At 38.7% G+C, this 23,123-nt stretch overlaps 1 protein-coding gene across 2 annotated transcripts in view; it reads left to right on the top strand.

The window, feature by feature from the left end:
* The window catches only part of LOC103188829 (leucine-rich repeat-containing protein 49), a 57,818-nt gene that overhangs the window by 10,846 nt on the left and 23,849 nt on the right, over positions 1 to 23,123 (top strand). For both annotated transcript variants that reach the window (XM_007908963.2, XM_007908970.2), the window contains exons 7-11: positions 2,452 to 2,518; positions 3,993 to 4,136; positions 5,424 to 5,485; positions 10,856 to 11,003; positions 21,479 to 21,562. In XM_007908963.2, the coding sequence (XP_007907154.2) occupies positions 2,452 to 2,518; positions 3,993 to 4,136; positions 5,424 to 5,485; positions 10,856 to 11,003; positions 21,479 to 21,562 (505 nt within the window). The remainder of the gene's footprint in view (positions 1 to 2,451; positions 2,519 to 3,992; positions 4,137 to 5,423; positions 5,486 to 10,855; positions 11,004 to 21,478; positions 21,563 to 23,123) is intronic.

Consider the following 23,123-nt stretch of genomic DNA (forward strand, 5'->3'; position numbering starts at 1 on the left):
AAGATTGAATGCTAAACATGTTTAGCTGCTGTTTGAGCCAGAACTTGTTAGGACTGCACTATTTGAGAGGGTGAAGTGAGGTAAAACACAAGGCACCATTGAACAACAACAACAACAAGATTCCATTTATAAAGCGCCTTTCACGTCAGGAGGACGTCCCAGAGAGAGACATGATGGAGTTAGTGTCAGGAATAGAAGGCAGCACATTAATAGGCAGATGTTATAGGGTTTCTTGGTTCAGATCCTAACGATCTTCTGATGTGAAAGAACAAGTGGGATGTCTTCTTTCAAAAGTTGTGAGAGAAATGTGAACAATAGGAGGCTCCCCTGATGATGATAATAATAATAGTCCTTGCATTTGATATAGCGCCTCATCACGTCTTCGAGACGTCTCAAAGCACTCACAGAATATACTGTAAAGTGAATTGACTGTATATTTTGTGGGCGAAACACAGCAGCCAATTGCGCACAGCAGTGTCCCACGAACAATCGTGGATTGAGTGACCAAATTATTATTATTTTTAATCATCTAGTTGATAATGGACTGAAAAGCATTGCTATTTAACCTAGTGGAAGGAATGCAAGGATTATTATTTGTGGAAACATTGGACAGTAGGTGGCAGCACATACAAAAGTCTGTCAACATTTAGGAAAAACTGTATTTTCAAAATCATGAGAATTGTTTTCTAGAGAAAAACTCAAACTCAGTGCAAACGTGAAAAAAAAGTTTAATAGTTTTTCAAAGTTTAATGAAAATTGATGTTTTTTATTCCATTGGTTCCACTTCAGTTGGGAAGTGAGGTTTGAATACGTTGTAGAAAATCAAATGGGATTGATGCAAACTTGCATTTGTAAAAGTATTTATGGAATCATAGCATGTTACAGCAAAGAAATGGTTCATTGAACCAATCAGGTCTGTGCTGATATTTTTCTTCACACAAGAACCACTTTCCTGGACATTCATCATTCCCTTTAATCTTCCTCTTCCAGCGTCTATTTAATTCCCTTTTAGAGTAATTGATGGTCTTTGCTTCAGCTTTGATTTGTGGCAGATTATTTCGTGTTTCAAGCAAATCATTATTTTTTCAAGTTTAACTCCCATTGTGAATATCTTAAAAATGTGCTCTCTCAACAACAACAACATCTCTTCAATGACTTGCGAACCAGTTCAAATGATCTAAAGTGAAACTCTGGTAACTCACCCTTAGGATAGGTTGTCAAGCCCACATAACTAGTCACTCACTTAATATCCTGGTCATTTGAGTACTTTTTACTTACAAGAACTGTCAACTCTGATAATTTGTCAACTCTGATAAGTAGTCATCTGAGCTATTTACCTTAGGGTTACGAGTTATCAGAGTTTCACTGTATTACTATTCACCATATCATAACCCTTCATAATCTTGAAGATCTCTATCAAATCACTCCATAGTCTTAGGCTTAGTGAATGTAATTCCTTATTTTTATATTCAATTCCCCAGTTCATGAATCTCATAAACCCATTTGCCTTGGCAGATTTGTATCTTGCATCAATGGATAATACTAATCTTTGCATCTGAGTCAGGATCTTCATGTCATAAGGATATCAAAGTGCATCACGGGATTTTACTGTAAGGTCTAGTGACCATTTTTGGGGATCCGCTGTGGCAGCCAATGAATGCTTGCAGAGAGGGTTTAGGGGCCTAGGTTAAACACACTACTGACACAGTCAAGTCTGTTTTTATTTTTATCTCTCCTTGACTGGAAACATTGAATAATTCTCTTAAGATAGGTGTACTATGCTCTCTGTGTGGCCTTCAGTATTTTTCTGAACTAACCCAGCCTCCAATACCTGATGCAACAACAACTAGATTACATTTGTATAGCGCCTTTCACGTCGGGAGGACGTCCCAAGGCGCTGGACAGTGTACAGCATTTTACTAACCCAGCCTTTGATGTGATGCTCTGACACAGTTTTGAAATGCAATTTTGTTACATAAAACATTTTCTTGGCTTATTCTACCAATGTGGAGACTGTAATGAAGCAAAAAGGGAAATTAGAAAGGCCAACAGGGCCAACGTGTGTGACGAAAGGTTAGCAAATAAAATAAAGTAAAATAGAAAAGGGCACATCAAAAGCAAAGAATAACTAAAGAAAGAGTAAGGCCAATTAGAGACAAAAAGTAATAAATTCTTGTCATGGAGAATGGCAGAATAGCAGAAACACTAAATTAATATTTTGTCTTGTTTCTCACAGAAGAGTGGTAGTGGGGTGTAAGGTGCAAGAGGAGGAGGAGGAGTACTGGCTGAGATGGGGCGAGGATTGAGGGGAGTGGGGAGAGGAAAGATGACCGAAAGCGTTTCAAAAAGAGAAAAAGGGATAAGTTGTGCAACTAGACTAGTCATCTTAACCTCTATAGTGGGTAAGCTTTTTATGGCTATTAACATTGGTATTTTGTACATCATTTCCAGAATCAAACACATTTCGAATCTTGAGAGCCAGACCAATCTTGACGTGCTGGATCTCCACGGAAACCAGGTGCAGTGAACACTCCAATGCAGTTTTAGGTCAGCTTCTTTAGTAGTGTGTAAAAAGCACTGAGGGAATTCTGAATCTTAAACTGGAAAAACATGCATTATGTTACTCTTTTCAGTGTAATGGTTATTTAGAGTTTGTGTGTTTGCTCTTAAATCCTGATGTACAGTGAGGTAGTAATTTAAGAGCATACTGTGCTTTTCTCATTTTCCACCCTTCTCCCAGCCAAATGTAAATTGTTGTTGTTGATGATCACAAAAGAAAACAAATCTTTATGTAGAAGGTGGTTGAATGTGAAATCTTTATTACAAAAAGATCAGCACAGTGATAGGCTGAATGGTCAGTTTCTGGGTGAGCAGTTCCACAGCAGACATTACAATATCTAAATTGCGAAACGTTGGGCACGTTTCCTTACTCCACATGCCTCTTTTTACCTAGCAGTAAGTAGGAACCCAATTGTTAGTCGATTGGTGGATTGCTTTTCCGGGGTAATAATCTCTTAAAAATAATAATTTGGTCACTCAATCCACGACTGCTTGTGGGACACTGGTGTGCGCAATTGGCAATTAGCTTTGTGGTATATTCTATGAAGTGCTTTGAGACGTTTTGAAGATGTGATAAGACTCTATATCAAATTAAAGGATTATCGTGTATCTACATTTCACTTTATGACAAGAGTATCACCTGGCTTCACCTCTCTTGTACAATGCGAGTCAGAGTCTTCCTGGTTTCCCGTGATTCTGGTCCTAAACAGTTATTTTAGATGAGAGATATTGATATAATTCTCAGATTAATCCCAACTTTTTGAGGCAGAAATTTCCATGCATAGACGGCATGCATATATGAAACTCTATCTGATTTGGATACTAAGCAGTTTCCACATGTACAGTATCAGACACCTGGCTGACTTAAGAAAAATGACAGATTACATGTCGGGTAGTTTTACAAACGTAGTTTTACAGCTGCGGAAATGCTGGTAAAATTCTTACTGGCTGAAATGACAGTCCTCATTATAGTCACATCCAGGTAGTGTCGTGTTCATATGTTCTGCTCTCCTGGTGCTGTAATTAGAGCAGTGAGAGGGGCATTTCAACTTTACTTAAGGAAATATACTTTTATTTGACTTTAGCTGTTTAGCTAAATTCACATTGTTGTTATAAAAAATAGTTTAAATAGCTCGAAGGAAGTTGTCACAAAACAGCTAGCAATTCGCTTCAAATGATTAAAGTTTTCAATTAGGGGCTGAATGGCTACATTCTGTGCTGTGAAGTTCTTATGATTCATTTTACTGGGGAATGGAACAGCATTATAAGCACTCACAGGTATGGCCAGGTGCAGAGTAAAATTTCCCCCTACTTTGTCACAAATGATAATCCAGAGTTCGAATCTTGAATTTTGTATATTTTTTGTCATCAATATTGCTGTGTGAAATTATGTTGTGTGAACTTATTCATTAATACAGGTTTTAAATTTACAGATCTGTAAAATTGAAAACCTTAATCATTTGGCGGAACTTAGAGTACTTAACCTGGCTGGAAACTTAATTGTTCGGGCGGAAAATGTGACTGGCCTTGATTCATTGACTGAGCTCAATCTAAGACGGAACCAAATTGAATTTGTGGTAAGTCGCAACTTTTATTTTGTCACGTACAGAGTTTGAGGTAGTGGTTCAAACATATTGATTTTTTTTAGGTTATAGATCTGAAACTTGTTTATGATTGATTTTATATAATGTCCTGTTTATGGTGCCACTGCACATAACTTGTGTTACTGTAAAGAAAGAAAATAAATCACTTTTGTGTTGTCTCTGGGTGGTGAAGTAGCCTCACCCAACTATAACCTTGCAGCCAGACACCACTTCTGAATGCTCAGCTATGAATAAGCATGGATTACCTTGCCATTAGCTATCTCCACTTAGATCCAGCTGCTTTCCATTGAAGTCTTCCCCAGTGATTCCATGGACCACTCTTAGCCGCTAAATGTAACCCGCAGGCAGAGCTTTCAACAACTAAAATGCATTCCAGCTCTGTGTCCAAGAATAACCAGACATCTGTCATGTCATTAGTTTAGGTATTTTACTCAGTTGTGCAGTTTCTGCCTGTAAATCAAAACAATAATACCAGCTTTCATTTAAATAGCACTCTTCATGCAAGATAGCGTCTCAGAGCGCTGAATAATAGAAGCAAACAATATTACAGCACACGAAAAGGCCATTTGGTCCATTAAACCTATACTGATGTTTTCATCTACAAGCCATTTATGTTAATCGCATTCTCTTCCTTGTTCAGGAGACTGATCCCTTCTCTATCTATCTTTAAGTCCCACCTTAAAGTCTTCTTTGATCACACCCATGGTCACCTTTCCATTCTTCTCTTCCCCCTTTCCCCGGCTTGGTGTCTTGTAAAGCGCTCAGAGAAAATATACGTTAAGGGCGCTATATACACCATGGCTGAGAGAGGAGCTGGAGGCTACGTCTGAGGGAGAGGGTACCTGGCGACTCTGTGACTGAGCGAGGAGGTGGAAGCTGGACTGGAGGAGCTGTAATCTACCACAAAGCAAACTGGAAAATACTGTAACTGCAGTGAGCTGCTGAGTGATAGCTTTAACAGCCAATCAATAGCAATGCAATGTGCACATGCTGGGCTTTTCCTGCAGCTGAGTGCTGAGGAGGCAGGTTGCTCTTCCCCTGAGAGCCTGAGCATGAAGATGAGGTGCAATCCCCATCCTTCTCCTTCATCAGCCTGAGTGCATCATTCCAATATCCTGGAATGCTTCTGAGCAAGTGGCAAGGTTGCAGTTGAGCAGCCATCTGTGGCAAGGTTATACAGGGCTGACAGAGCTGCAAGGGCTCCACAAAAGGATGTTGCGGTATTAAATATATTGCTGAGGATTCTTCCCTCCCTTACAGAGCGATGCAGACACTTTGCCTTGTCTCCAGCGCCTCTTTCTCAGCTTTAACAACATATCCAGGTAAGAGTTGCATCCTGTATTAATCTGCAATCATAATCAGAAAAGCATCGTCTGCCCTTGAAGGCCTGAATGCTCCCATGCATAAGAATAAAATCTGCGTTATTAACGGTTACAAAATATTTTCATCAACCTTTTTGTCCTTGCTTTCTTTGGGGTGATTTTCTGGCATTGTAGCTACAATCCAGCTTGTGCGTAACATTGAGGAAAACCCAGCAGTTCCTTGATGTTTCTATTCCGATCCTTACAGACTGAAATGCAGCAAAGCATCCTTTGGGTACTGCACCCTCATTACTGCAGCTGTCTGAGCTCAGCTTAGAATTAAATACTTTAGTAATTGATCAGTGAAGGGCAATTAAAATGAATGATTGCTTTGCGGTAAGATGAATATTAATAATATAAAATGCTACGTATTGGTTTATAAAATTTTGCTGTGTACATATAGTTGAACAAGATGATTTTGTGCCTCTCTAATTTTTTCTCATCTTTATCTCCCGAATGTATTTAACTCCTTATTTTATTTCTACTGTCCTTCAGGCAATTACTGTTGTGTGGTACCTTGCTGAAGTGACCATTATTTATGTGTGAGACTTGACAGTGAATGTTGCCAGCTTATATTACTGTGGGGCATCATAGCCAAGGCCAATTCTCTTCTCACATATGCATCTAATGTTGTCGCTGAGGCTAATTATGATGCTCCTGCTGATTGCTTGTTTGAGGTTAGCTAACTCATGACAGGCCAAATCTCATACTGAATAATAACAAGTTTCATTTTTTTAAAATATCCTGCAAGTTTAATTAATGGTATAGTATTAATTGAACATTCCACCTTCATACTGTTTCTGTTTATTAACTGCATGTCATTTTCTATATATATTATGTGACTTGCATATATCCTGACTTGTGATTGTAATACTTCATAATACTTCCTAAATTAGACCTAATTATTCTATTTCTGATCTTCACATTGCAAATGTATACTGGCCTTGGTTTGTCAATAACCTTACTCATAATGTGGTTATTACTTGAAATAATTAACCCACTCGTACCAATAGATTTGCTCTACAGTTATAATGATGCTTCTAGTTTGTGTTAGGCCCAATGACAGAACAGTAGCAAAGTTCATACAAGGGTAAGCCCAATGCAGATTCCCCTTGTCCAGCGCAATGTGCCATGGGATATTCATAATAATTAAGAGGGAACAGTTTAGAAACATGACCGTAAAATCTCTATGCTGCATTGTTTTATTTCTTAATAATATAATATGGTATCTATCAATGATGAAAGGGAGCAAAAGTGGTCCATTCAAGTTCATTGTTGGGTGTCTCGTGTGGAAGTGGCAGGAGGTTACTCAGCATCAGAAAGCTCGGAAGCAAGTCGAACAGTGATGCTTCAGCCATGCAATTGTCTGGATTGTAGTCTTTGCACAGCTCTATGTAACTGCAGAGTTAATCATCTGTCAGGGAAGCTGGGAACTCTGACTTGTTCCTTTCTTCTACCTCAATACAGTTTCCAAAGCTTCTGGTGCTGACAGCTCTTTTGTGAGACATTTGTTCTTGGTTGTTTCTGGCTAATTAAATATGCTCATGTTTATAATGAAAACAATAATATAATTATAAAAGAGAATATTGACAAAAACAAAATGTGTTTCACATTTCTGCCCCAATTTTAATGCATGTAATGTATTTCTTCCTAAAATGGCAGGCAAATAAAACAAGCTATTTATAGTACGCCTGTATAACAAATTATGTCTTAGCCTAAATCCCATTTGACCTTTGGCTGACCACAACTTGTATTCAGGACTTAGACATTCTTTCATTTACTATCCTTTCCACATCACAGAGGACAGCTGTGTGCAGGCGAGTTTGTGCAAATGGGAACAAGTGAGACATACACTGACCTGGGGAAATGAAAAATGGTGTTGAAGATGTCTCTAAACAGTTCTCCTGTGAATTGTATATTTGCAGAACATCTAATTGTCTTAATTGTCTATCTCCGAACAACTATAGCAATCCCTTTGGGGATTAAAGTGCATGTTCTTTCTCAATCGCTCGAATAGAATGAAACCACTGTAGTTTTGACTTGAGACTGAATCATTTAAAGTCCCTGGAGAGTGTTGAATGAGGGCATTGCCCTTGTTGAACACCGCAAATGGTTGGTTTAAAAACAAAATGCGTACAGTTTTATATTACCCCTGCCCTCAGCAACTTAAATGTTCTTGTAATTAATGGATTGAGAAAAATAGAGTACTGTAGTCTAAAAACTAGTCAGCAATCTTTTTATGGTCCTTTAAAGAGTTTTATGTTGCAGATATATTTTAAAACAAACCTCAGTGGAAACTATTCAGTCATTAGCTTTGCCTGGTTATATTTATGCTATGCTCAATTTCACAGCTTTATAATTGTTTCATACATTATTCACATCCTGTTGCACATGTTTAAATGTCAGCTGGACGGGACGTAATTTAGAAATTTTTGTTTTTTTGATGATCATGTCAACATATTAAGTGAAGGAAATGGATCCTAAGATGGACTGAACATATATTTAATATTAGATGAGACTGAGATCCCATCTGCCGGTGGGAACGTTAAAGATCGCATGGCACAATTTGAAAAGAGAAGGGAGTTTTTCCCGAGGTCTTGGCCAACAATCCCCAGATAAAATTAGTTTCATGGCTATTTGTGTGACATTGCTGTGAGCAATTGTGCTGCTGCATTTGCCTACAAATGCATTATCACTTCATTTCACAGTGAATCCTGTGAGGCACTTTGAGACATCCCTCCAACATGATAATGTGCCAAATGCAAAGATTATTATTATTATAACAAGAAGTAAAAAACATCTGGATGTTTATGACCTGGTATTTGGGAGGAAGATGCAAGGCATAGAACTATGGCTGGAAATATAATAATAATAATCCTTGCATTTGATATAGCGCTTTTCACGTCTTCTCGACGTCTCAAAGCGCTTCACAGAATAGACTGTAAAGTGAATTGACCGTATATTTGTGGGCGAATGCGGCAGCCAATTGCACACAGCAGCGTCCCACAAACAGTCGTGGATTGAAATGACCAATTTATTATTGATTTTGTTTTTGAAGGGAGTATTATTAGGCGTGTGGAGTAAGGAAATTTGCCCAATGTTTCGCCCTGCCTGGAATTGAACCCATGTGTCTCGCTTGCAAGGCAAGCGCTCTAATCACTGAGCTACAGGGCTCCACGAGTCAAATACAATTGAGGCAGTCGGTAGTGTGTTTGCATTGCCGAGTGTCAGCAAATTTAGGAGTGTATTAGAAAGCTATTAGGTGATAGATTCAATTGAGGAGTAGTGTGGAAGTATTTTAATTTAAAAAAAAATTCTAGTTTGGAAGAGCCTGTACATTACTTTTTTTTACAATCAGACCAGTGCTGAAAACGAACTCGTTCCCACTTAGTTATAAATAGAATTTTCCTGTAGTATTCAAAAGTGGGTCATTTTGTTATTATTTGGGCTAAATAATTTATTGAACAGTAATATTCAAAACGTGTTGGGTTAGCAGCCATACAGAAGGCTTGTGTAAAAAATTAAAGTGGTACTATACTAAAGGGTAAGTGGCAATACGGATATAAAGTTGACTGAAGAATAAATAAGCAGAGGTAAATGTGCATCGATATCTGCTTAGTTAGTGAGTGTTACTGTATCTGCCAAGAATGTTGGACCCATATTGTTTTGAAACTACATCCCAAACAACTGATAAACTCCTTTTTTTAATCTTTTACTTAATTTTTTTCCCACTCGATTGTGTATAATATTTCAGTAATTTATTCTGTAGAATTAAAGAATCACAATTTGAACAAAACCTGAGAGATAATTCCTATTTCATCCTCACAAAAAGATGGTGCACGTTTATCCAGGTTTCCTATACTCTGCTCTGGGCTGCCAGTATTGATTGCATGCACGTTTGAGAAGCTAGTATGGTATGGACTGGAGTGAAGCCTTTTTTTGGGTGATACTGGAGGAGTTAGATCTAGTTATAAACTGAAGTGGCTACTCAGGGTAATCCATAAAATCAGACTGAACACTAAATTGTGTTTTAGCTGGTCAGATTCCAGCAGTACCTCAACGCACACTCTGTGGTCCCCAAGCCTTGGCTCTTGCCAACCTGTGCCTAATACTAATATACTACAAGTGATGCGATACATTAATAATTTGCTCCAAGCAAATTGACATTAATTACAGTTGCGAATATGTGCCAGAGTAAAGTCTAAAGTAAAACAGTGTTCAGTACCTAGAACGGTACACCAGCTGGAGAAAATAGCTCACTCAGCACATTGCCAAACATGCTTATGGGGTAGGCAGTGCGTTACCATGCTCACGAGCTTGGGAGACCAGGGAAAGTCTGGAGACTGGGTTGGTGTTAGCAAAGAGCAGTGATTCAGAGCGTGTGGAGGACGTTTAGGACCAGTGAATGGCATCAACCAACTGTAAGTCCTGAAACAGAGACTGTAGATCAAATAGGAAAAGGTCCGTGATGTAGTTAAATTGAAATTTACAGCAGAAGGAGTGAAAAAGAGCAGCAGAGCAGAGAAGCAATGGTAAAGAGTCGCAGATGAAAGTGAGATGACATAAACTGAACTGGCAGTTTGCAGAATGTTACAAGTTTAAATGTTGGCTTAGCTTTGTCCCCAGGGATCTGCTTGAGACTCACTAATCCACGAGTGCCATCAAATTCTAAAGAAAGCGATGACATTGATGCTCTCTAAAAAAGTACCAAAATGCTGGCAGAACAAAATGAGTGAGATAGAGTAGTGTGCGCACAAAGACAAGTGCCAACATTTACAATTAAGCCATCGATAATATTCTCACTATTTAAAGACAGCATGGATAATGGAAATGGACATGGTAGTTCCTTACTCCACACGCCTATGTTTACCTTGCAGTAAGTAGGCACCCGGTTGTTAATCGATTGAAAAAATGTTTTTTTTGAGGGTTAGTCACTCACTCCAAGACTGTTTGTGGAACACTGATATACGCAAGTGACTGCTGCGTTTCATGTAGAAAATATGCAGTCAATCCACTTGGCAATATATTCTGTGAAGCGCTTTGAGACATCTTAACAATGTGATAAGACGTTAGATCAAATGCAAGGATTATTATTATTATAAGTATCAGAGCTCGATTGGTATCAGGTGTTTGCAGGTGGCTTTACCAAAAGATGTTTATGCTCTTTGTGATTATCACAGCTCCCAAGAGTATTGACGTTGCCTTTCTAAAAAGTGTCAGTAATAATTTTATCCTGTTTAACTTAATTTTATCCTGTTTTATCCTTTATGACTATCGGCAGCTTAATTAATGTTCTTCAAATATGTTTTTTGTTTCTCTGTTTTTAATCAGCGTTGAAGACATTGTGTGTTTGGCAGACTCACTGTCTCTTTCAGAGGTTACCCTGGATGGCAATCCCATAGCTCAGGAGCCATGGTACAGACCCACTGTTCTCCGGCACATGTTGCAGCTCCGATACCTCGACATGAAGAAAATCACAGTGAGTAACTGAACTCTGTGAGCTAAAATAGGCCTTTAAGATATCCGTCAATGGATCGTGCTTTGCTCCTAATGCAGTCTTATAAAATCCAATTTCTGTGACGCCTCTGTAACCTCTTACATTTCTTAAAAAATTATTTTAATGGAAAGACAGGATTAAGTCAACCTTCTGTCCTGGTCTCGGTTGTCTGGTTCCTGAGCCAGGCAAGTCTTCAATACTCCAGGGCCTAGCTGATAACAGACTAGCCACCTTGGCTCAACAACAGGACTTGGAGAAGCATCCTGCACTAGGAGCAGGAATTCTTCCCATTTGGCTCCTGTTAACTCTGCAAGCCAAAGCCCTAATGGGTAGGATAGTCATACCTGGACAAGCAGTGAGAAGCTTGCCGTGCAGTGCTTTCGATGACAAGCTATGTGGTTGTAGCAGGTTAAACCCCAGCCTTAAGCCACCGCTGGCATCCCAAAGCCTTGGCTACTTGCCAACCTGAGCCTAATATCTCTGGAATTAGGTAAACAGAAAGTATTCTTCCAGTGTGAGTTGCATTCCTTTCAAGATGCAGGGAAATTTTCATGTGTAGGTGGCATACATATGTGGAACTCTCAGTCTGGTTTGGATTCTCGATGTGAGAATATGGAATGGACTGTATCAGAAGGCCAACTATTTAAGGTGTTCAAAGGGAGTTTGGTAGTTGGTATAACATATTGATATAACATACAGAATGGAAAAGGGAAAGGAAGTGGAATTATAGTTGCTATAAATTTAGTAGACAATTGGCTGACTGAATTACTTCCTCGTATTCTTGTGTTCTAGGATTATTTGTGATATGTGCGGTACTTATTATTGCATTTTACATTAAGCTGAATATGTACCTTCAGAATCTCCAACATCTGCAAATTAGCATTTAATGACTTGTATACATGAATCTCCAGATATCTTTTTCATCTGCTTCCCCATTTAGAAAGTTCCAGTGTGCTTCATAAATAAATGCATGGGTAACAACAAGCATTTTGCTATTGAAGCTCATGTCTTTCTGTCTTAGCTATAAGGCCATGTGACCTCCAGGGCAGGTCACTGACTGCACTTAGACATGGCTTTGTGACCTGCAGGTCTAGTCACCAATGGACCTTTCAGTCATGGCATCAAGATAGTCTCAGGTGAATGGCAAAACACGTAGTGAAGGTTACTGGAAAGATTCAGCAGTCTTTCAATAATCAGTTCAACAGATCATCAAATACTACTAATCTCAATCTTAAAAGTCAATCAGGTTCCAATATATATCTCTCTTTTGGAATGTGAACATATCAAAATCTGTATGGAAAATTCAATCAATTGTTTGTATCTTTTGGAAGCAGGACATCAGGTAGGGCTGAAACCACACTTTCCCAGTATGATTAGTGGAATATAATGAGTATATAATATATATGTAATATAGAAGACAAGTTAAAGATCATACAAAGACCCCTGAAGTGACAACATGAACTCATTTTAAGCAAGCAGGTTTCCTCTGATGCATTCACTGTTACCAGATGTTGTTCCTTGCAGTACGTAAGTGTGCAGCTTGAGATTGATATTCTGGGCTGCTTTCCAGTTCCTAATAGACAAGTTCACTCTTCTAATCTGGTACAAAATGTACAGTACAGCCTTGCTGCTGCCAATTATCTATTCCCATATGTTTGGACGCACCCATTGCATAGAATTACATAGAATGACATGGTACAGAAACAAGCCATTTGGTCAACCAGTATTGGTGTTTATCCTCCACATGAGCCCCACACCTCCTATTCCCTTCTCTTGTACAATTCCCTTTTCTCTCATGTATGCATCATTTCCTCATCAATACATTGATGCTTTATAAAACAGGTAAGGGAGTGATTTGTTTGATCTGCGCTGGAGAAGATGATAAGATGATATTGCACCTTCCAGCATGTTGCAGGTCACTGACCACACTTTTAGATATGGCATCAGGACAGTCTCAGGTGAGAGGCAAAGCCCATGGTACATGTCACCAGAAAGATCCTGTGTAATTTGTGAATAATCAAGACATCAGAACCCCCTTCTATATTGTTGAAGTCAGTATGCAGACCAGTGCTGCCCTCAGTGAATGTGAAGCTACAGCACAGAAATCTGCTACCTCTGGCACTTTTATTTGCTGCAGGACCTGCAAGCTACTAAGAACAAAATAAAGTATTTGGCATGCTCTATCTTTGTTTTGTTTTTGAAAATGAGTTCAAGAAACTTAGATGTGAAATTTTTAAAGTTTTTTTTAAACTGTGCTAGGTGTCTATGTCAGAAATTCTGATCATTGTTCATTTATAATACTGTAATATTGTATTTGAGCTTAAAACTTTCTGGACCAGTCATTGTAAACTCCTTTAGCCTCTGCCCTGCCTGGGTTGTCTGATCCAATTCCTTAACCATTCCAGCTCTAATTTTAAGATGTTCCCTTGTTCTAGATCTTTCTACCAGAGGGAAGAGTTGTCCACTATATAACTTGAATTCTATTCATTATTTTAATCGGCTCAATCAGATGACCCATTAACCTCCTCAGTTCTCAGGCATATAACCCAATCTTTGCAGATTTTCATTATATCTGAACCCCTTTACCGCAGATATGAATGAGTCCTGTGAATTGTTGCTGGATGCCCATCTTCCTTAGATTGGTTGTCTGAAATAAATACAGCATTCCAAATGGGGTCTGCTTAGCAATCTGTATAACAGGAGACGTATTTATTTGCTTTTAGATTCCAGACCTCTGATGTAAACCCCAGCATCCCAGTAGCTTTAGAGTTTGTTTTCTCCACCTGCGAACTAGATTTGAATGCTTTATGGAATTGGTTCCCTCGATCCCTCTGCTTGTCTTCTCCTAATGTTTCTCCATTGAAAACATAAGCGCATATGTTATTCTTACATCTGAAGTGCACTTCCTCACACTCTGCACTCTTTAATGTCCACTATCTTAACCAGTCTCTGTTCCTTTGCAATCTTCTACTGTCTTTACAAGTTGAAATGCCTCCCAGCTTTGTGTCATCAGCAAGCTCAGAAATATTCCCCTCTATTCCTATACCCATTTCATTTATATATAGGGTGAAAGACTGGGGCCCCAAGCTCTGATCCCTGGGGAAACCACTTAACACTGCCTGCCAATCAGAGAACATCCTTTTTATGCCGGGCCTGAGCTCTTGTAACCAATTACTTATTCATTTCACGATGTTGCCTTCAATTTTAGCTCATAAAACTAGTAACTACAGTAGTGTCCCCTTATAGCATTTACTTTATTGCGGATCAATAGTGCTTTGTAAAGCACATTTGAGATTTTTTTTCATAAAGGGAACTTTATAAATGCAAGTAGTTATTAAAATAACCTTGTTAGTTTGTTGGTATGATTGGAAACAGTGAAGATAAGGCAGCCCATTGATAGCTTCATTGTGTCGCCTTAATGCAAATGGAATTTGGCTCTTTGCAAAGCTGTTTGTTAATTAGAATGAAGGGGTCATTCTATAGATATTTGTGCGAAAGATCTCACTGAATCTGGCCTGTGTACGACAGCATGAGATTAATGCTGGAGGGTGACCTTGAACAGATGTATCCTCTTCCTGATTGACTGGCCAAAACAGGATTTACAGAAACCTCTGCATTTAGCTTGAATTGGGCTGGAATTGGTTACTCTCCAGTTACACATTTCTCATGTTATTGTGGCATTTGAGTGATGCAGATGTGCAACATAGTGAAACATGGCCAACTGATGATCTGTGCAAAGCAATAATGAATGCACGGTTTAGATGCTAACTTTTAGTCCCATCAATGTTTTGTTTGAACTCTTTCCCTTCAGTGGATAAGTTTCACTTGTTTTTGACTTGGAGTTTGGAATCAGAACATTGTGCCTTATAAATCTTGAATCGCTTCGCATGGGCTATCAGCTCATAGTGATCTGCTCTAAACCATCTTAGCAGCCAGTGGGCCCACTTTATATAGTTAACAGTATTATCAGCTCTAACTCTCAGCCTTTTCCACTCTGACACAATTTCTTGCTTTGTGCAAAATATTGCTGTGATAATTTCACAAAGCCTGTTCTAGCTTGAGATCCAGTGGAATCATGGTGGTGCCATCACTGAGTTTGCATCAATTCCCTCTAATGCCAGGAAGAGGTCTTTCCCCAAGGCCTTAAAGGTCCTGGCAATCCCGAATGCTTGCAGGGAGCTACTTTTAGACTTGTCTGGAGATATAGTGGATGTCAGCCAACAATCCTTATTTGCATCTACAAATTTGCATTTAATTTAATTTGCATCTAAGGAGAGGATAGTCCTCCTCGGGAGATAAAAAGACAGGCAGAGAGATAACAGCAGTTTTATATAGGTTTCCAAGACGTGGAATTGTGGAGTGCCCACATGATACTTACATTGGGGACTTTTGAAAGTGAACAGATGGCAAAAGTTTTATAACAGAAGTATCTATAATGTTGAACAACTCAAATCATGGAGTTATTCTATTGGAAACCCCTTTCTCTCTACAGATTTGAGGGTATGAAATCAACATGGGTATTTAATAAAAGTGTATTAATCTATTCTAAGTAAGCTATTCCTGAAATTTGTGTGTCTGTAGGTCATTGGTCTAAAAAAAACTACAAGTATGGATTTTGATTAAGATAGGCCATTCTTTCTCAGTTTTATTCTAATCAAAGCCTTGAAGTTTCAGAAACACAGTATTCAGAACTTAGTCTGTAAAGCAGCTAGATAAATATTCTTGAAAATGCCTTGGTTGCAAAGTAATTTTTGTGCAATATACGCAGGGTTTGTTCATACATGCCATTGGCAGGTTTTGACAAATTAAACTCATTGGATTTTGTCAGTAAAAAGACTCATTTTGATGAGTAAAATTATGAAAATGCTTTTTTTAAAAAGTTGAAGTTCTGTTTAATTTTTTTAAAAAGAAAGCCTATTTGTCCTCATTTAAATAGAGGGCTTGTGGCTGTGTTTCTAATCATATTTTACTCTTAAAACAGAATTAATATTCTGCTGCTGTATAACACTAGTCTACTAGTGAACACTAATTTTGAATATAGCTCGTCCTTCCATCCAAACTTTTTAATGTTCCCTTTCCTTTTGCAAATGGGCCCATTCAGAACTGCGACAGGTTCTCTGCAGCACAAAACGATCAACTTAAAAATATTAGGTATTGGTGTTAAATCGTATCTATTTAAGATGACAGACCACAGACATGTGCAACATTAGCATGCCTCGACCAAACTGAGAATTGTGTAGACTTGTAGAGAAGAGAATCCCAACTAGAGTTGTTGCTGTTGAATTAGTGTAAGCCCTTTAAAAGCAAGTAGTTTCAATAGGTGTTTAAGGACAGGATCGAAGATTGTATGGTTAGCGAAAGCCATGGATGATTAAGCAGTCTGGAACATGCTGGGACCGTGGATGATGCACCTGTGGAATGCAACTGGTCAAAGTTGTGGGTTGTCGGGTTGGACTGTGTTCTTGATTCCCCTCAGGGGTTGGGCTCTTTAGCGTCTTGCACATTTATTTACTAATGTTTTATTGCTTCCCTTAGGAGATTAAGTGGGTTGGGCTGAGTCAGTGATGAGGCAAGTATGATTTTTCTCAGCACCTGGCAACCATCTATATTTTTTCATATTTTTGTCAGTTTGTTTCCTGAGTAACAATCTGATTTGAAAAAAAATGGAAAAGTCCAGTTGATTGGAGGCAGCCTTGTGTTCTCCATGTCATTCTGTGAGCCAGGTAGTATTCCAGGCACTACCCATGAAAATTAGATCACGTTGAAGCTAACTTTACAAAACGACTTGCACTTAATTTGCACCTTTCATGTAGCAAAATGCCTCAAAGGATTTACAGGAAAAGTGTGGAATGACTAAGTGGAAAAAAGGGGCGGGGGTAGAAACAAGGTGACTGAAAGCATGTTGAGGAAATAGGTTTTCAGAAATGTTCTGGAAAATGGCGAGAGGAGAGAAGCCATGAGGCTGAGGGATAATGGGAGGAAATTTGAGAGTTGCGGCACAGTGAGCGAAGCTTAGCTGTTGGTAAAGCAGGGCATAAGGATGTGCAGTTGGCTCCTCCATTGAGTGAGTAGGAGAAAGGGGCTGGAGGATTTTTCTCTGATAGGGTGTGGTAAGGGCGCGGGAGCATTTGCTGCTCAAAATATTTGATGTAATTTGTTGTCATTTTCCAAGGTGAGCGAGTGCTTCTTTCTTATGTTCTTCGTGCACCAAGGGTTCAAACTTTTAATTACTCGCTTACTCAAGAATGGAAAAAAAAACAACAGTTAGCCTTTCTGCTCAAACATTAATTATTCTGATCTATACATCCAGACGTCATCAAACATTTCACTTCAGTTCAATTTGGCATGAAGGAGAATTGTTTTCATCATCAGCAATGGTTGCAAAATGTATAGTTGCTAGAATTTACAGGTATCCTATGAAGTGCTTTGAGTTGCTCTCCTGACATGAATGGCACTCCATCAAATGCAAGGAATATTATTATAATTATTAATAATTCAACCAATTGATCTGAGTGGTTTCTTCTGCCAAGGCCATCACTCCATTGCTACTCTTTCTTGTATCCGTGATACAATTGAGATTGCAGAGACAGCGATAGGCTCTGAAAAGAAAGTGTTAGTTTTAAAATAGGAGGAAGTGTGATTTAATCAAACGCTCTGAGACGCTGCCCTGCATGAAGGGAGCTATATAAATGCAAGTTGTTGTTAACCACAGGGCTCTCTCCATTTGCTTTTATACTTAAGTAACTTGTAACAAGGTCATTTCTTCATGCTTTAACTCGCATTTTCCTGGTTGATGTGTTCTTTTGGAAATATCATGACCTCTCCCTTATTTTTCTTGAATTTATTACATGGTTGTGTTAATGTGTTGGGACGCAGCAGGGTGTGCGCCTTGAGTGGCAATTACTTTGGGATTTCTTGGTAGTCCCCGAACAGACAGCTGCATATTTGTTATTTCTGGAATTCCAAAGTTCTAGTCCCTGTGAGGCTAGGATAGTGTCTCCTACTGCCTTCAAATAAAACAGATTAGAGAATCTAAAGCAGCACTCTCACTAAATTTGAGATACTTCTGTTTGATCAATTATTCGTATACTGGAGGCACCAGTGTGCAAGATGCTGTCGTAGAAATTCCATTAACTACAGTAGTTATATGTCTTCTTGGAAGGTTAAGAATTTTGTTTCCACAATATTAATTCTTGTCAAACTACATAATTTGATGACAGAAGCTAGCAATGTCTCTGCATGCCACCTTGCCAGAAAAAATTGAAAACAGTTACGGTTAGTTTCTTCATATGTGTGTTCTTGATGTGAGGTGAGATTAGTTTAAGTGGTTTGTGTGGAGAAATCGCAAACTTTGACCGATGAGCTGAATGGTTTGTTTTTGTGCTAAAACATTCTAATATTCTTTCTTGCTTTATGGTACCAACTGAATGCTTGATATGTTACCACTGTATGGAGAAATAACTGCATCTTATAGAACATATAGTAATGTTCACTATAATTGTTGTCGTATGTAGTGTTTTGGGGATGTAATTGGCTGTTTTGAACACAGCAAGCAGCAATAATAAGATGAATGCCAAGTTATTCTTGAGGATTGTTGGCACAAGAAGAAGAAATTGCCTTTTTTTTCAAATGTAGGATCTTTAACATTGAACACACAGACGGGACTTTCCTTTAAGTTAAGTGCTGTAACTGGTTGCACCAGTAAGTTGTATGGAATGTTTTCTGTTTCTAAGTGATTCAGTGGTGATTTGGTTTGTTTGCTGGAGGTTAATTTTTTTTATCTCTGAGTAAGCTGCAAAGTAAAGTGTGTAAGTTAATTCAAGCTTTCTATTAAAATACGCTTCACTGGAAATGGAGAATCCTGTGGGTGGGTGTATAATTTCATGAATGAATTGTGGTATTATCTCACAAAGATTACATATTTGATAATTTATAGCTGCGTGTTAGTACCCATCATGTTAATCTCTGGGAGGTGAAGTTTCATTTTGTTGAATTAATTTAAAGAAAGCCTTTTGCTCCAGCTTCTCTTTCCTGTATTTTCTCTGTGAGGTAGTCTATTGTACTAATCCTTAGCCGTAAATCTATTGCCTTTTACAGACATCAATCTTCCAGTATTAGATATCTGGCTTATAGATAGGGTTTTGTTCAGTTCACTGGTGGTGTTATTGAAGTGCTGCAATAATCCCTACACTTTACATTGAGTCTTTCTTCAGCGCAGGCATCAAGGCTACACTTCTCAGATTATTTATATTAACAAAAAAACATTTTACCTCAAATTCTTATCTTTCATGTCCCATTATGTTAGCCTTTTGAATTTACATGGACAATTGTTCAAAACAGGTCTGAAAGACTAGATTTCACTCTGATAGTGAGGATGTGCTGAGCTGGCTGTAACTGATATCTCAATGTTAAGCTTCTAAAACCATTGAATGATTTCTAACTCAAAAGTCCAGTTTAGATAGAGATTACTCTGTTTAATTGTGTAATACTTTGTTTTACTTGTTTGAATGGTGTCACTACTTCCTTTGTTGCTTTCTATGCATAGCTTATTTAAAAATAAATATGTAAGTCTTAAAAAGCTTGTGTGCAGTGGAATGTTCTTTCCTCAGGCTCTTTATCCCCTGGCAGATGTCAAATTAGGTCTTGGGCTGTAGCATACTGCTTCATATTCTAGACACGTTTGGTTAAACTCGTCCTGTTCTCTGCTCATCCTCTACTTTTCCTTTTGTTCACCATCTTCTTTATTAGACCTATCATCAGATAATTTGGTGAGATTTGCAATTGGAGTTCAAAAAGCTGATAATCGGCAGGATTTTGTTACTAAATTGTAAATGATTCAAGTTCATTATTAGTTGAAGTTCAATAATCTTCCATCAGAAGACAGTTGCACTCTACACTGAATGTTCTCAGGCTTAATGTTGCACTTTGTTGGTTTTCACTCATATGTTTCGTAGAAGCAATAAAAAAAAAGGATCAAGGGGATCTGAAACCTTTTCATGTTTATGTTTGAAGTTACCATCAAAAATGTGTTTGAGAAATCCTCAATCATAGGCCAGTAGTGGATAATGTACAGAGCTAAGCTAACAGAGATGATTTTCATAATCACAATGAACCTTTGCTGGTGAATGTATCTCAGAAGTGATCATTCGTCATTGTCCACTGGAAGCTCAAAGAGCTGAAACATGATCATGACCTTAACATTTAGAGGAGATTAGGACTGAGAGTGATACGATTTTGGAATTCACTGCCTCAGAAAAGAAATAGGTGAGAAATTGATTGAGGGATTCAAGAAAGAGATACTTGGGATGTATAAATATTAATTATTATGGCAAGATGGGAGAGAAAAAGGATTAGGAAAGTAATAGCGGTTAGTGCCATAGAACAGTCTGTGGCTTATTGGGTTCATTGGGTCGAATGGCTTTTTCCTCTTCTTAAATTCCTGCATGTTCTGATGTTAAAATTGAAGTTTTACTGACTATTGAAGCAGATTACCGCAGCTGGTTGGACAGTCCCAGCCGTACTGTATTGCTGTTCAGCTGACTAGCTCTGTTGGAAAGTAGCCATGGCCCAGTCTTACAGTATGGGATGAATATTGAATATAATTCCACAGAAAAATCACTTTCAATTAATATTGTTTTTGTGTCTTCAAATCACAATTGTACGTGGATTGTGTTTGGAGGGAGCATGAGTAGTGAGAGAACATTCGTTCTATTTGCAATGTTGATTATTCGAGTTCATTGGAATCTCCCCTTGCGCCCTTTTCAGTAGTCCCAGATCCGAAACATGCCATTTGGCCCATCAATTCTGTGCTGGTCATAACACAAAATACTCCAGATGCTGGAAATCTGAAACAAAAACAGAAGTCGCTGGGAACATTCAGCAGGTCAGGCAGCATCTATGGAGAAAGGAAAGTGAGTCAACATTTCGGGTCCATGACCCTTCGTCAGAACTGGCGAAGGGTCATGGACTTGAAACGTTGACTCACTTTCCTTCCTCTATAGATGCTGCCTGACCTGCTGGGTATTCCCAGCGACTCCAATTCTGTGCTAGTTGGTTGTTCCCACGTGAGTGACCAACAGTTACCTCAGTCTTCTGCTTCCACCTCATACCTTTTAAAATTCCTCTTCAAGCATCTATCATTTCGTTTTCAAAGAATTTATGATTTATGAATCTCAAGGCTTGTGCCTGGAGCACTTTGCATCCATCTTGGCATACCGTAATTTGTAATTTGTTGCCTCAGCATACAAGCTTTCACTGGCACCAGGGGTGGAGCTGGAGGGCTTGATCCTGAGGAACTGCTACTGCAATGCGAACTACTGTCATAAGCACTGATCCTGTGATGTTGTGAGGCCTTTCAGATATTGAAAGGAGCAAATCAGGATAGATGGAAACTGCTGATTGATATCTGTGAAAATGCACAATTTTCCATTTTATTAACTCTTTTTATTTCTGGGAAGGAGGAAGAAAGGCGAGTGGCATCTGTCATGGCCAGAAAGGAAGAAGAGAAAAAGCGGGAAATCCACAAGCAGGCTATTCTGAAGGTAATTTCTGAGAGTCCGTGCTTCCACAATGGACACCGACCGGGTTCTGCTGTTTGATAGGAGTGTTGTGGAGAAAAGCTATAATGTGCAAAGTCATCTGTTGGAACAGACTGGCTTGAACAGACATGCTTTTGGAAAAAAGTGAAATTAGCAAACTAAATATTTCTAAATTTAAATTTGTCTTCTTTGTCTATTGGTGTTTGTTAAACGCAGGAAGAGTGAGTGGCTCCTAGCCTCCCATTTGTACATTCTAAGAAAGTGAGATGCAGAAGCAGAACTAGGTGATGTTCCTTCTAGTGTAGAGCACGAATCATGTAACTCAACAGTTTAAAATGTCTGTGTCTTGTTTGAAGTATTGTTATGGAAATAGGTGTTGCCTCTTGCGGCGTTCCCCTTGCAGTCAGCCCCTCACCTCTCACGGCTGGTAAATTTTAAACACAAATTGCTTTAGTTGCCAGTAAATGGATATGGAACAGGCAGTGTGCAGTGAATGGTAATGAAAGTAATAGACAAAATTGTAGCAGTTGGTACTAATGTTTCCAGCTGATTGCCTAATGTTCTGTCTGAAGAACCAGGTTAATCTGTGTCTGTGTTCAGATCAAAGAAATCATTTGGAAATATTCCATCTCAATAACAGTTTGTAGTCTTATTCAGCCGGGGTTGGTCAACACTTACAACACACACTACTGACATTAACGCTGCCAGCACCAACTTGCAAAACCCTTCTAAAAATCTAAAAAAGGTTTGAACTCACTTTGTCTAGGCTGACAGTCCAATGCAGTGCTGGGGGTGTGCAGCATTGTTGGAAGAGCTGTCTTTTGGATGAGATATTGAACCAAAGTCCTGCCTTTTCAGGTGAACGTTAAATTCCCCATGGCACTATTCACAAACAGAAGAGTTTGTCTCGATGTCTTGGCCAAGATACAGTTGGTCGTTTATTGCATGGTTGTTTGTGGGGAATTCCAGTGGACAGATTGGTTGCCACATTTGCCTACAGTATACAGTCATTACACTTTACAGTAAATCCTGTGAAGCATTTTGAGACAACTTTCTATGTGAAAGTTGCTATATTAAATGCAGCGATTTTACTACTTTGACCATGCCCTTTGAAGATCTTATCCTACTTTGAAGGTGCTGGGCATATTGTTTTTGCTAAGTGTAAGGAGATTTGCTAACTGGTATTCCACAAATATAAGGGTATATCTTGGCATATATCCATTATTAAATTTTCTCTTCGAATATTTTCTATCCTTCAGTACTAACTGCTGTTACTGATGCTCATTATTACTTTTGCTCACTCTCTGTGTGGAGCATTATTTAGATCAGCAGAAGATCTAAAGTTTATTTGCAAGTAGGGAAGATTTGAAAACAAAATATCCTGTTCTGTACAACTGGGAATTTCTTCCTGTCCAGGAGTGCAGATGGCTGTCTGGGAGAGTTGCCATGTGCTAGTCTGTTTGAATTATAATCTCTTTACTTTGTCTGCACATGTCAGTTACTTCAAAAGATAGTGGATTCCTTGAATGGTCAGATTGACATGGTAGATATCTCAATGCATGGC

Source organism: Callorhinchus milii, unplaced genomic scaffold (assembly GCF_018977255.1).
Source record: "Callorhinchus milii isolate IMCB2004 unplaced genomic scaffold, IMCB_Cmil_1.0 Scaffold22, whole genome shotgun sequence".
NCBI lineage: Eukaryota > Metazoa > Chordata > Chondrichthyes > Chimaeriformes > Callorhinchidae > Callorhinchus > Callorhinchus milii.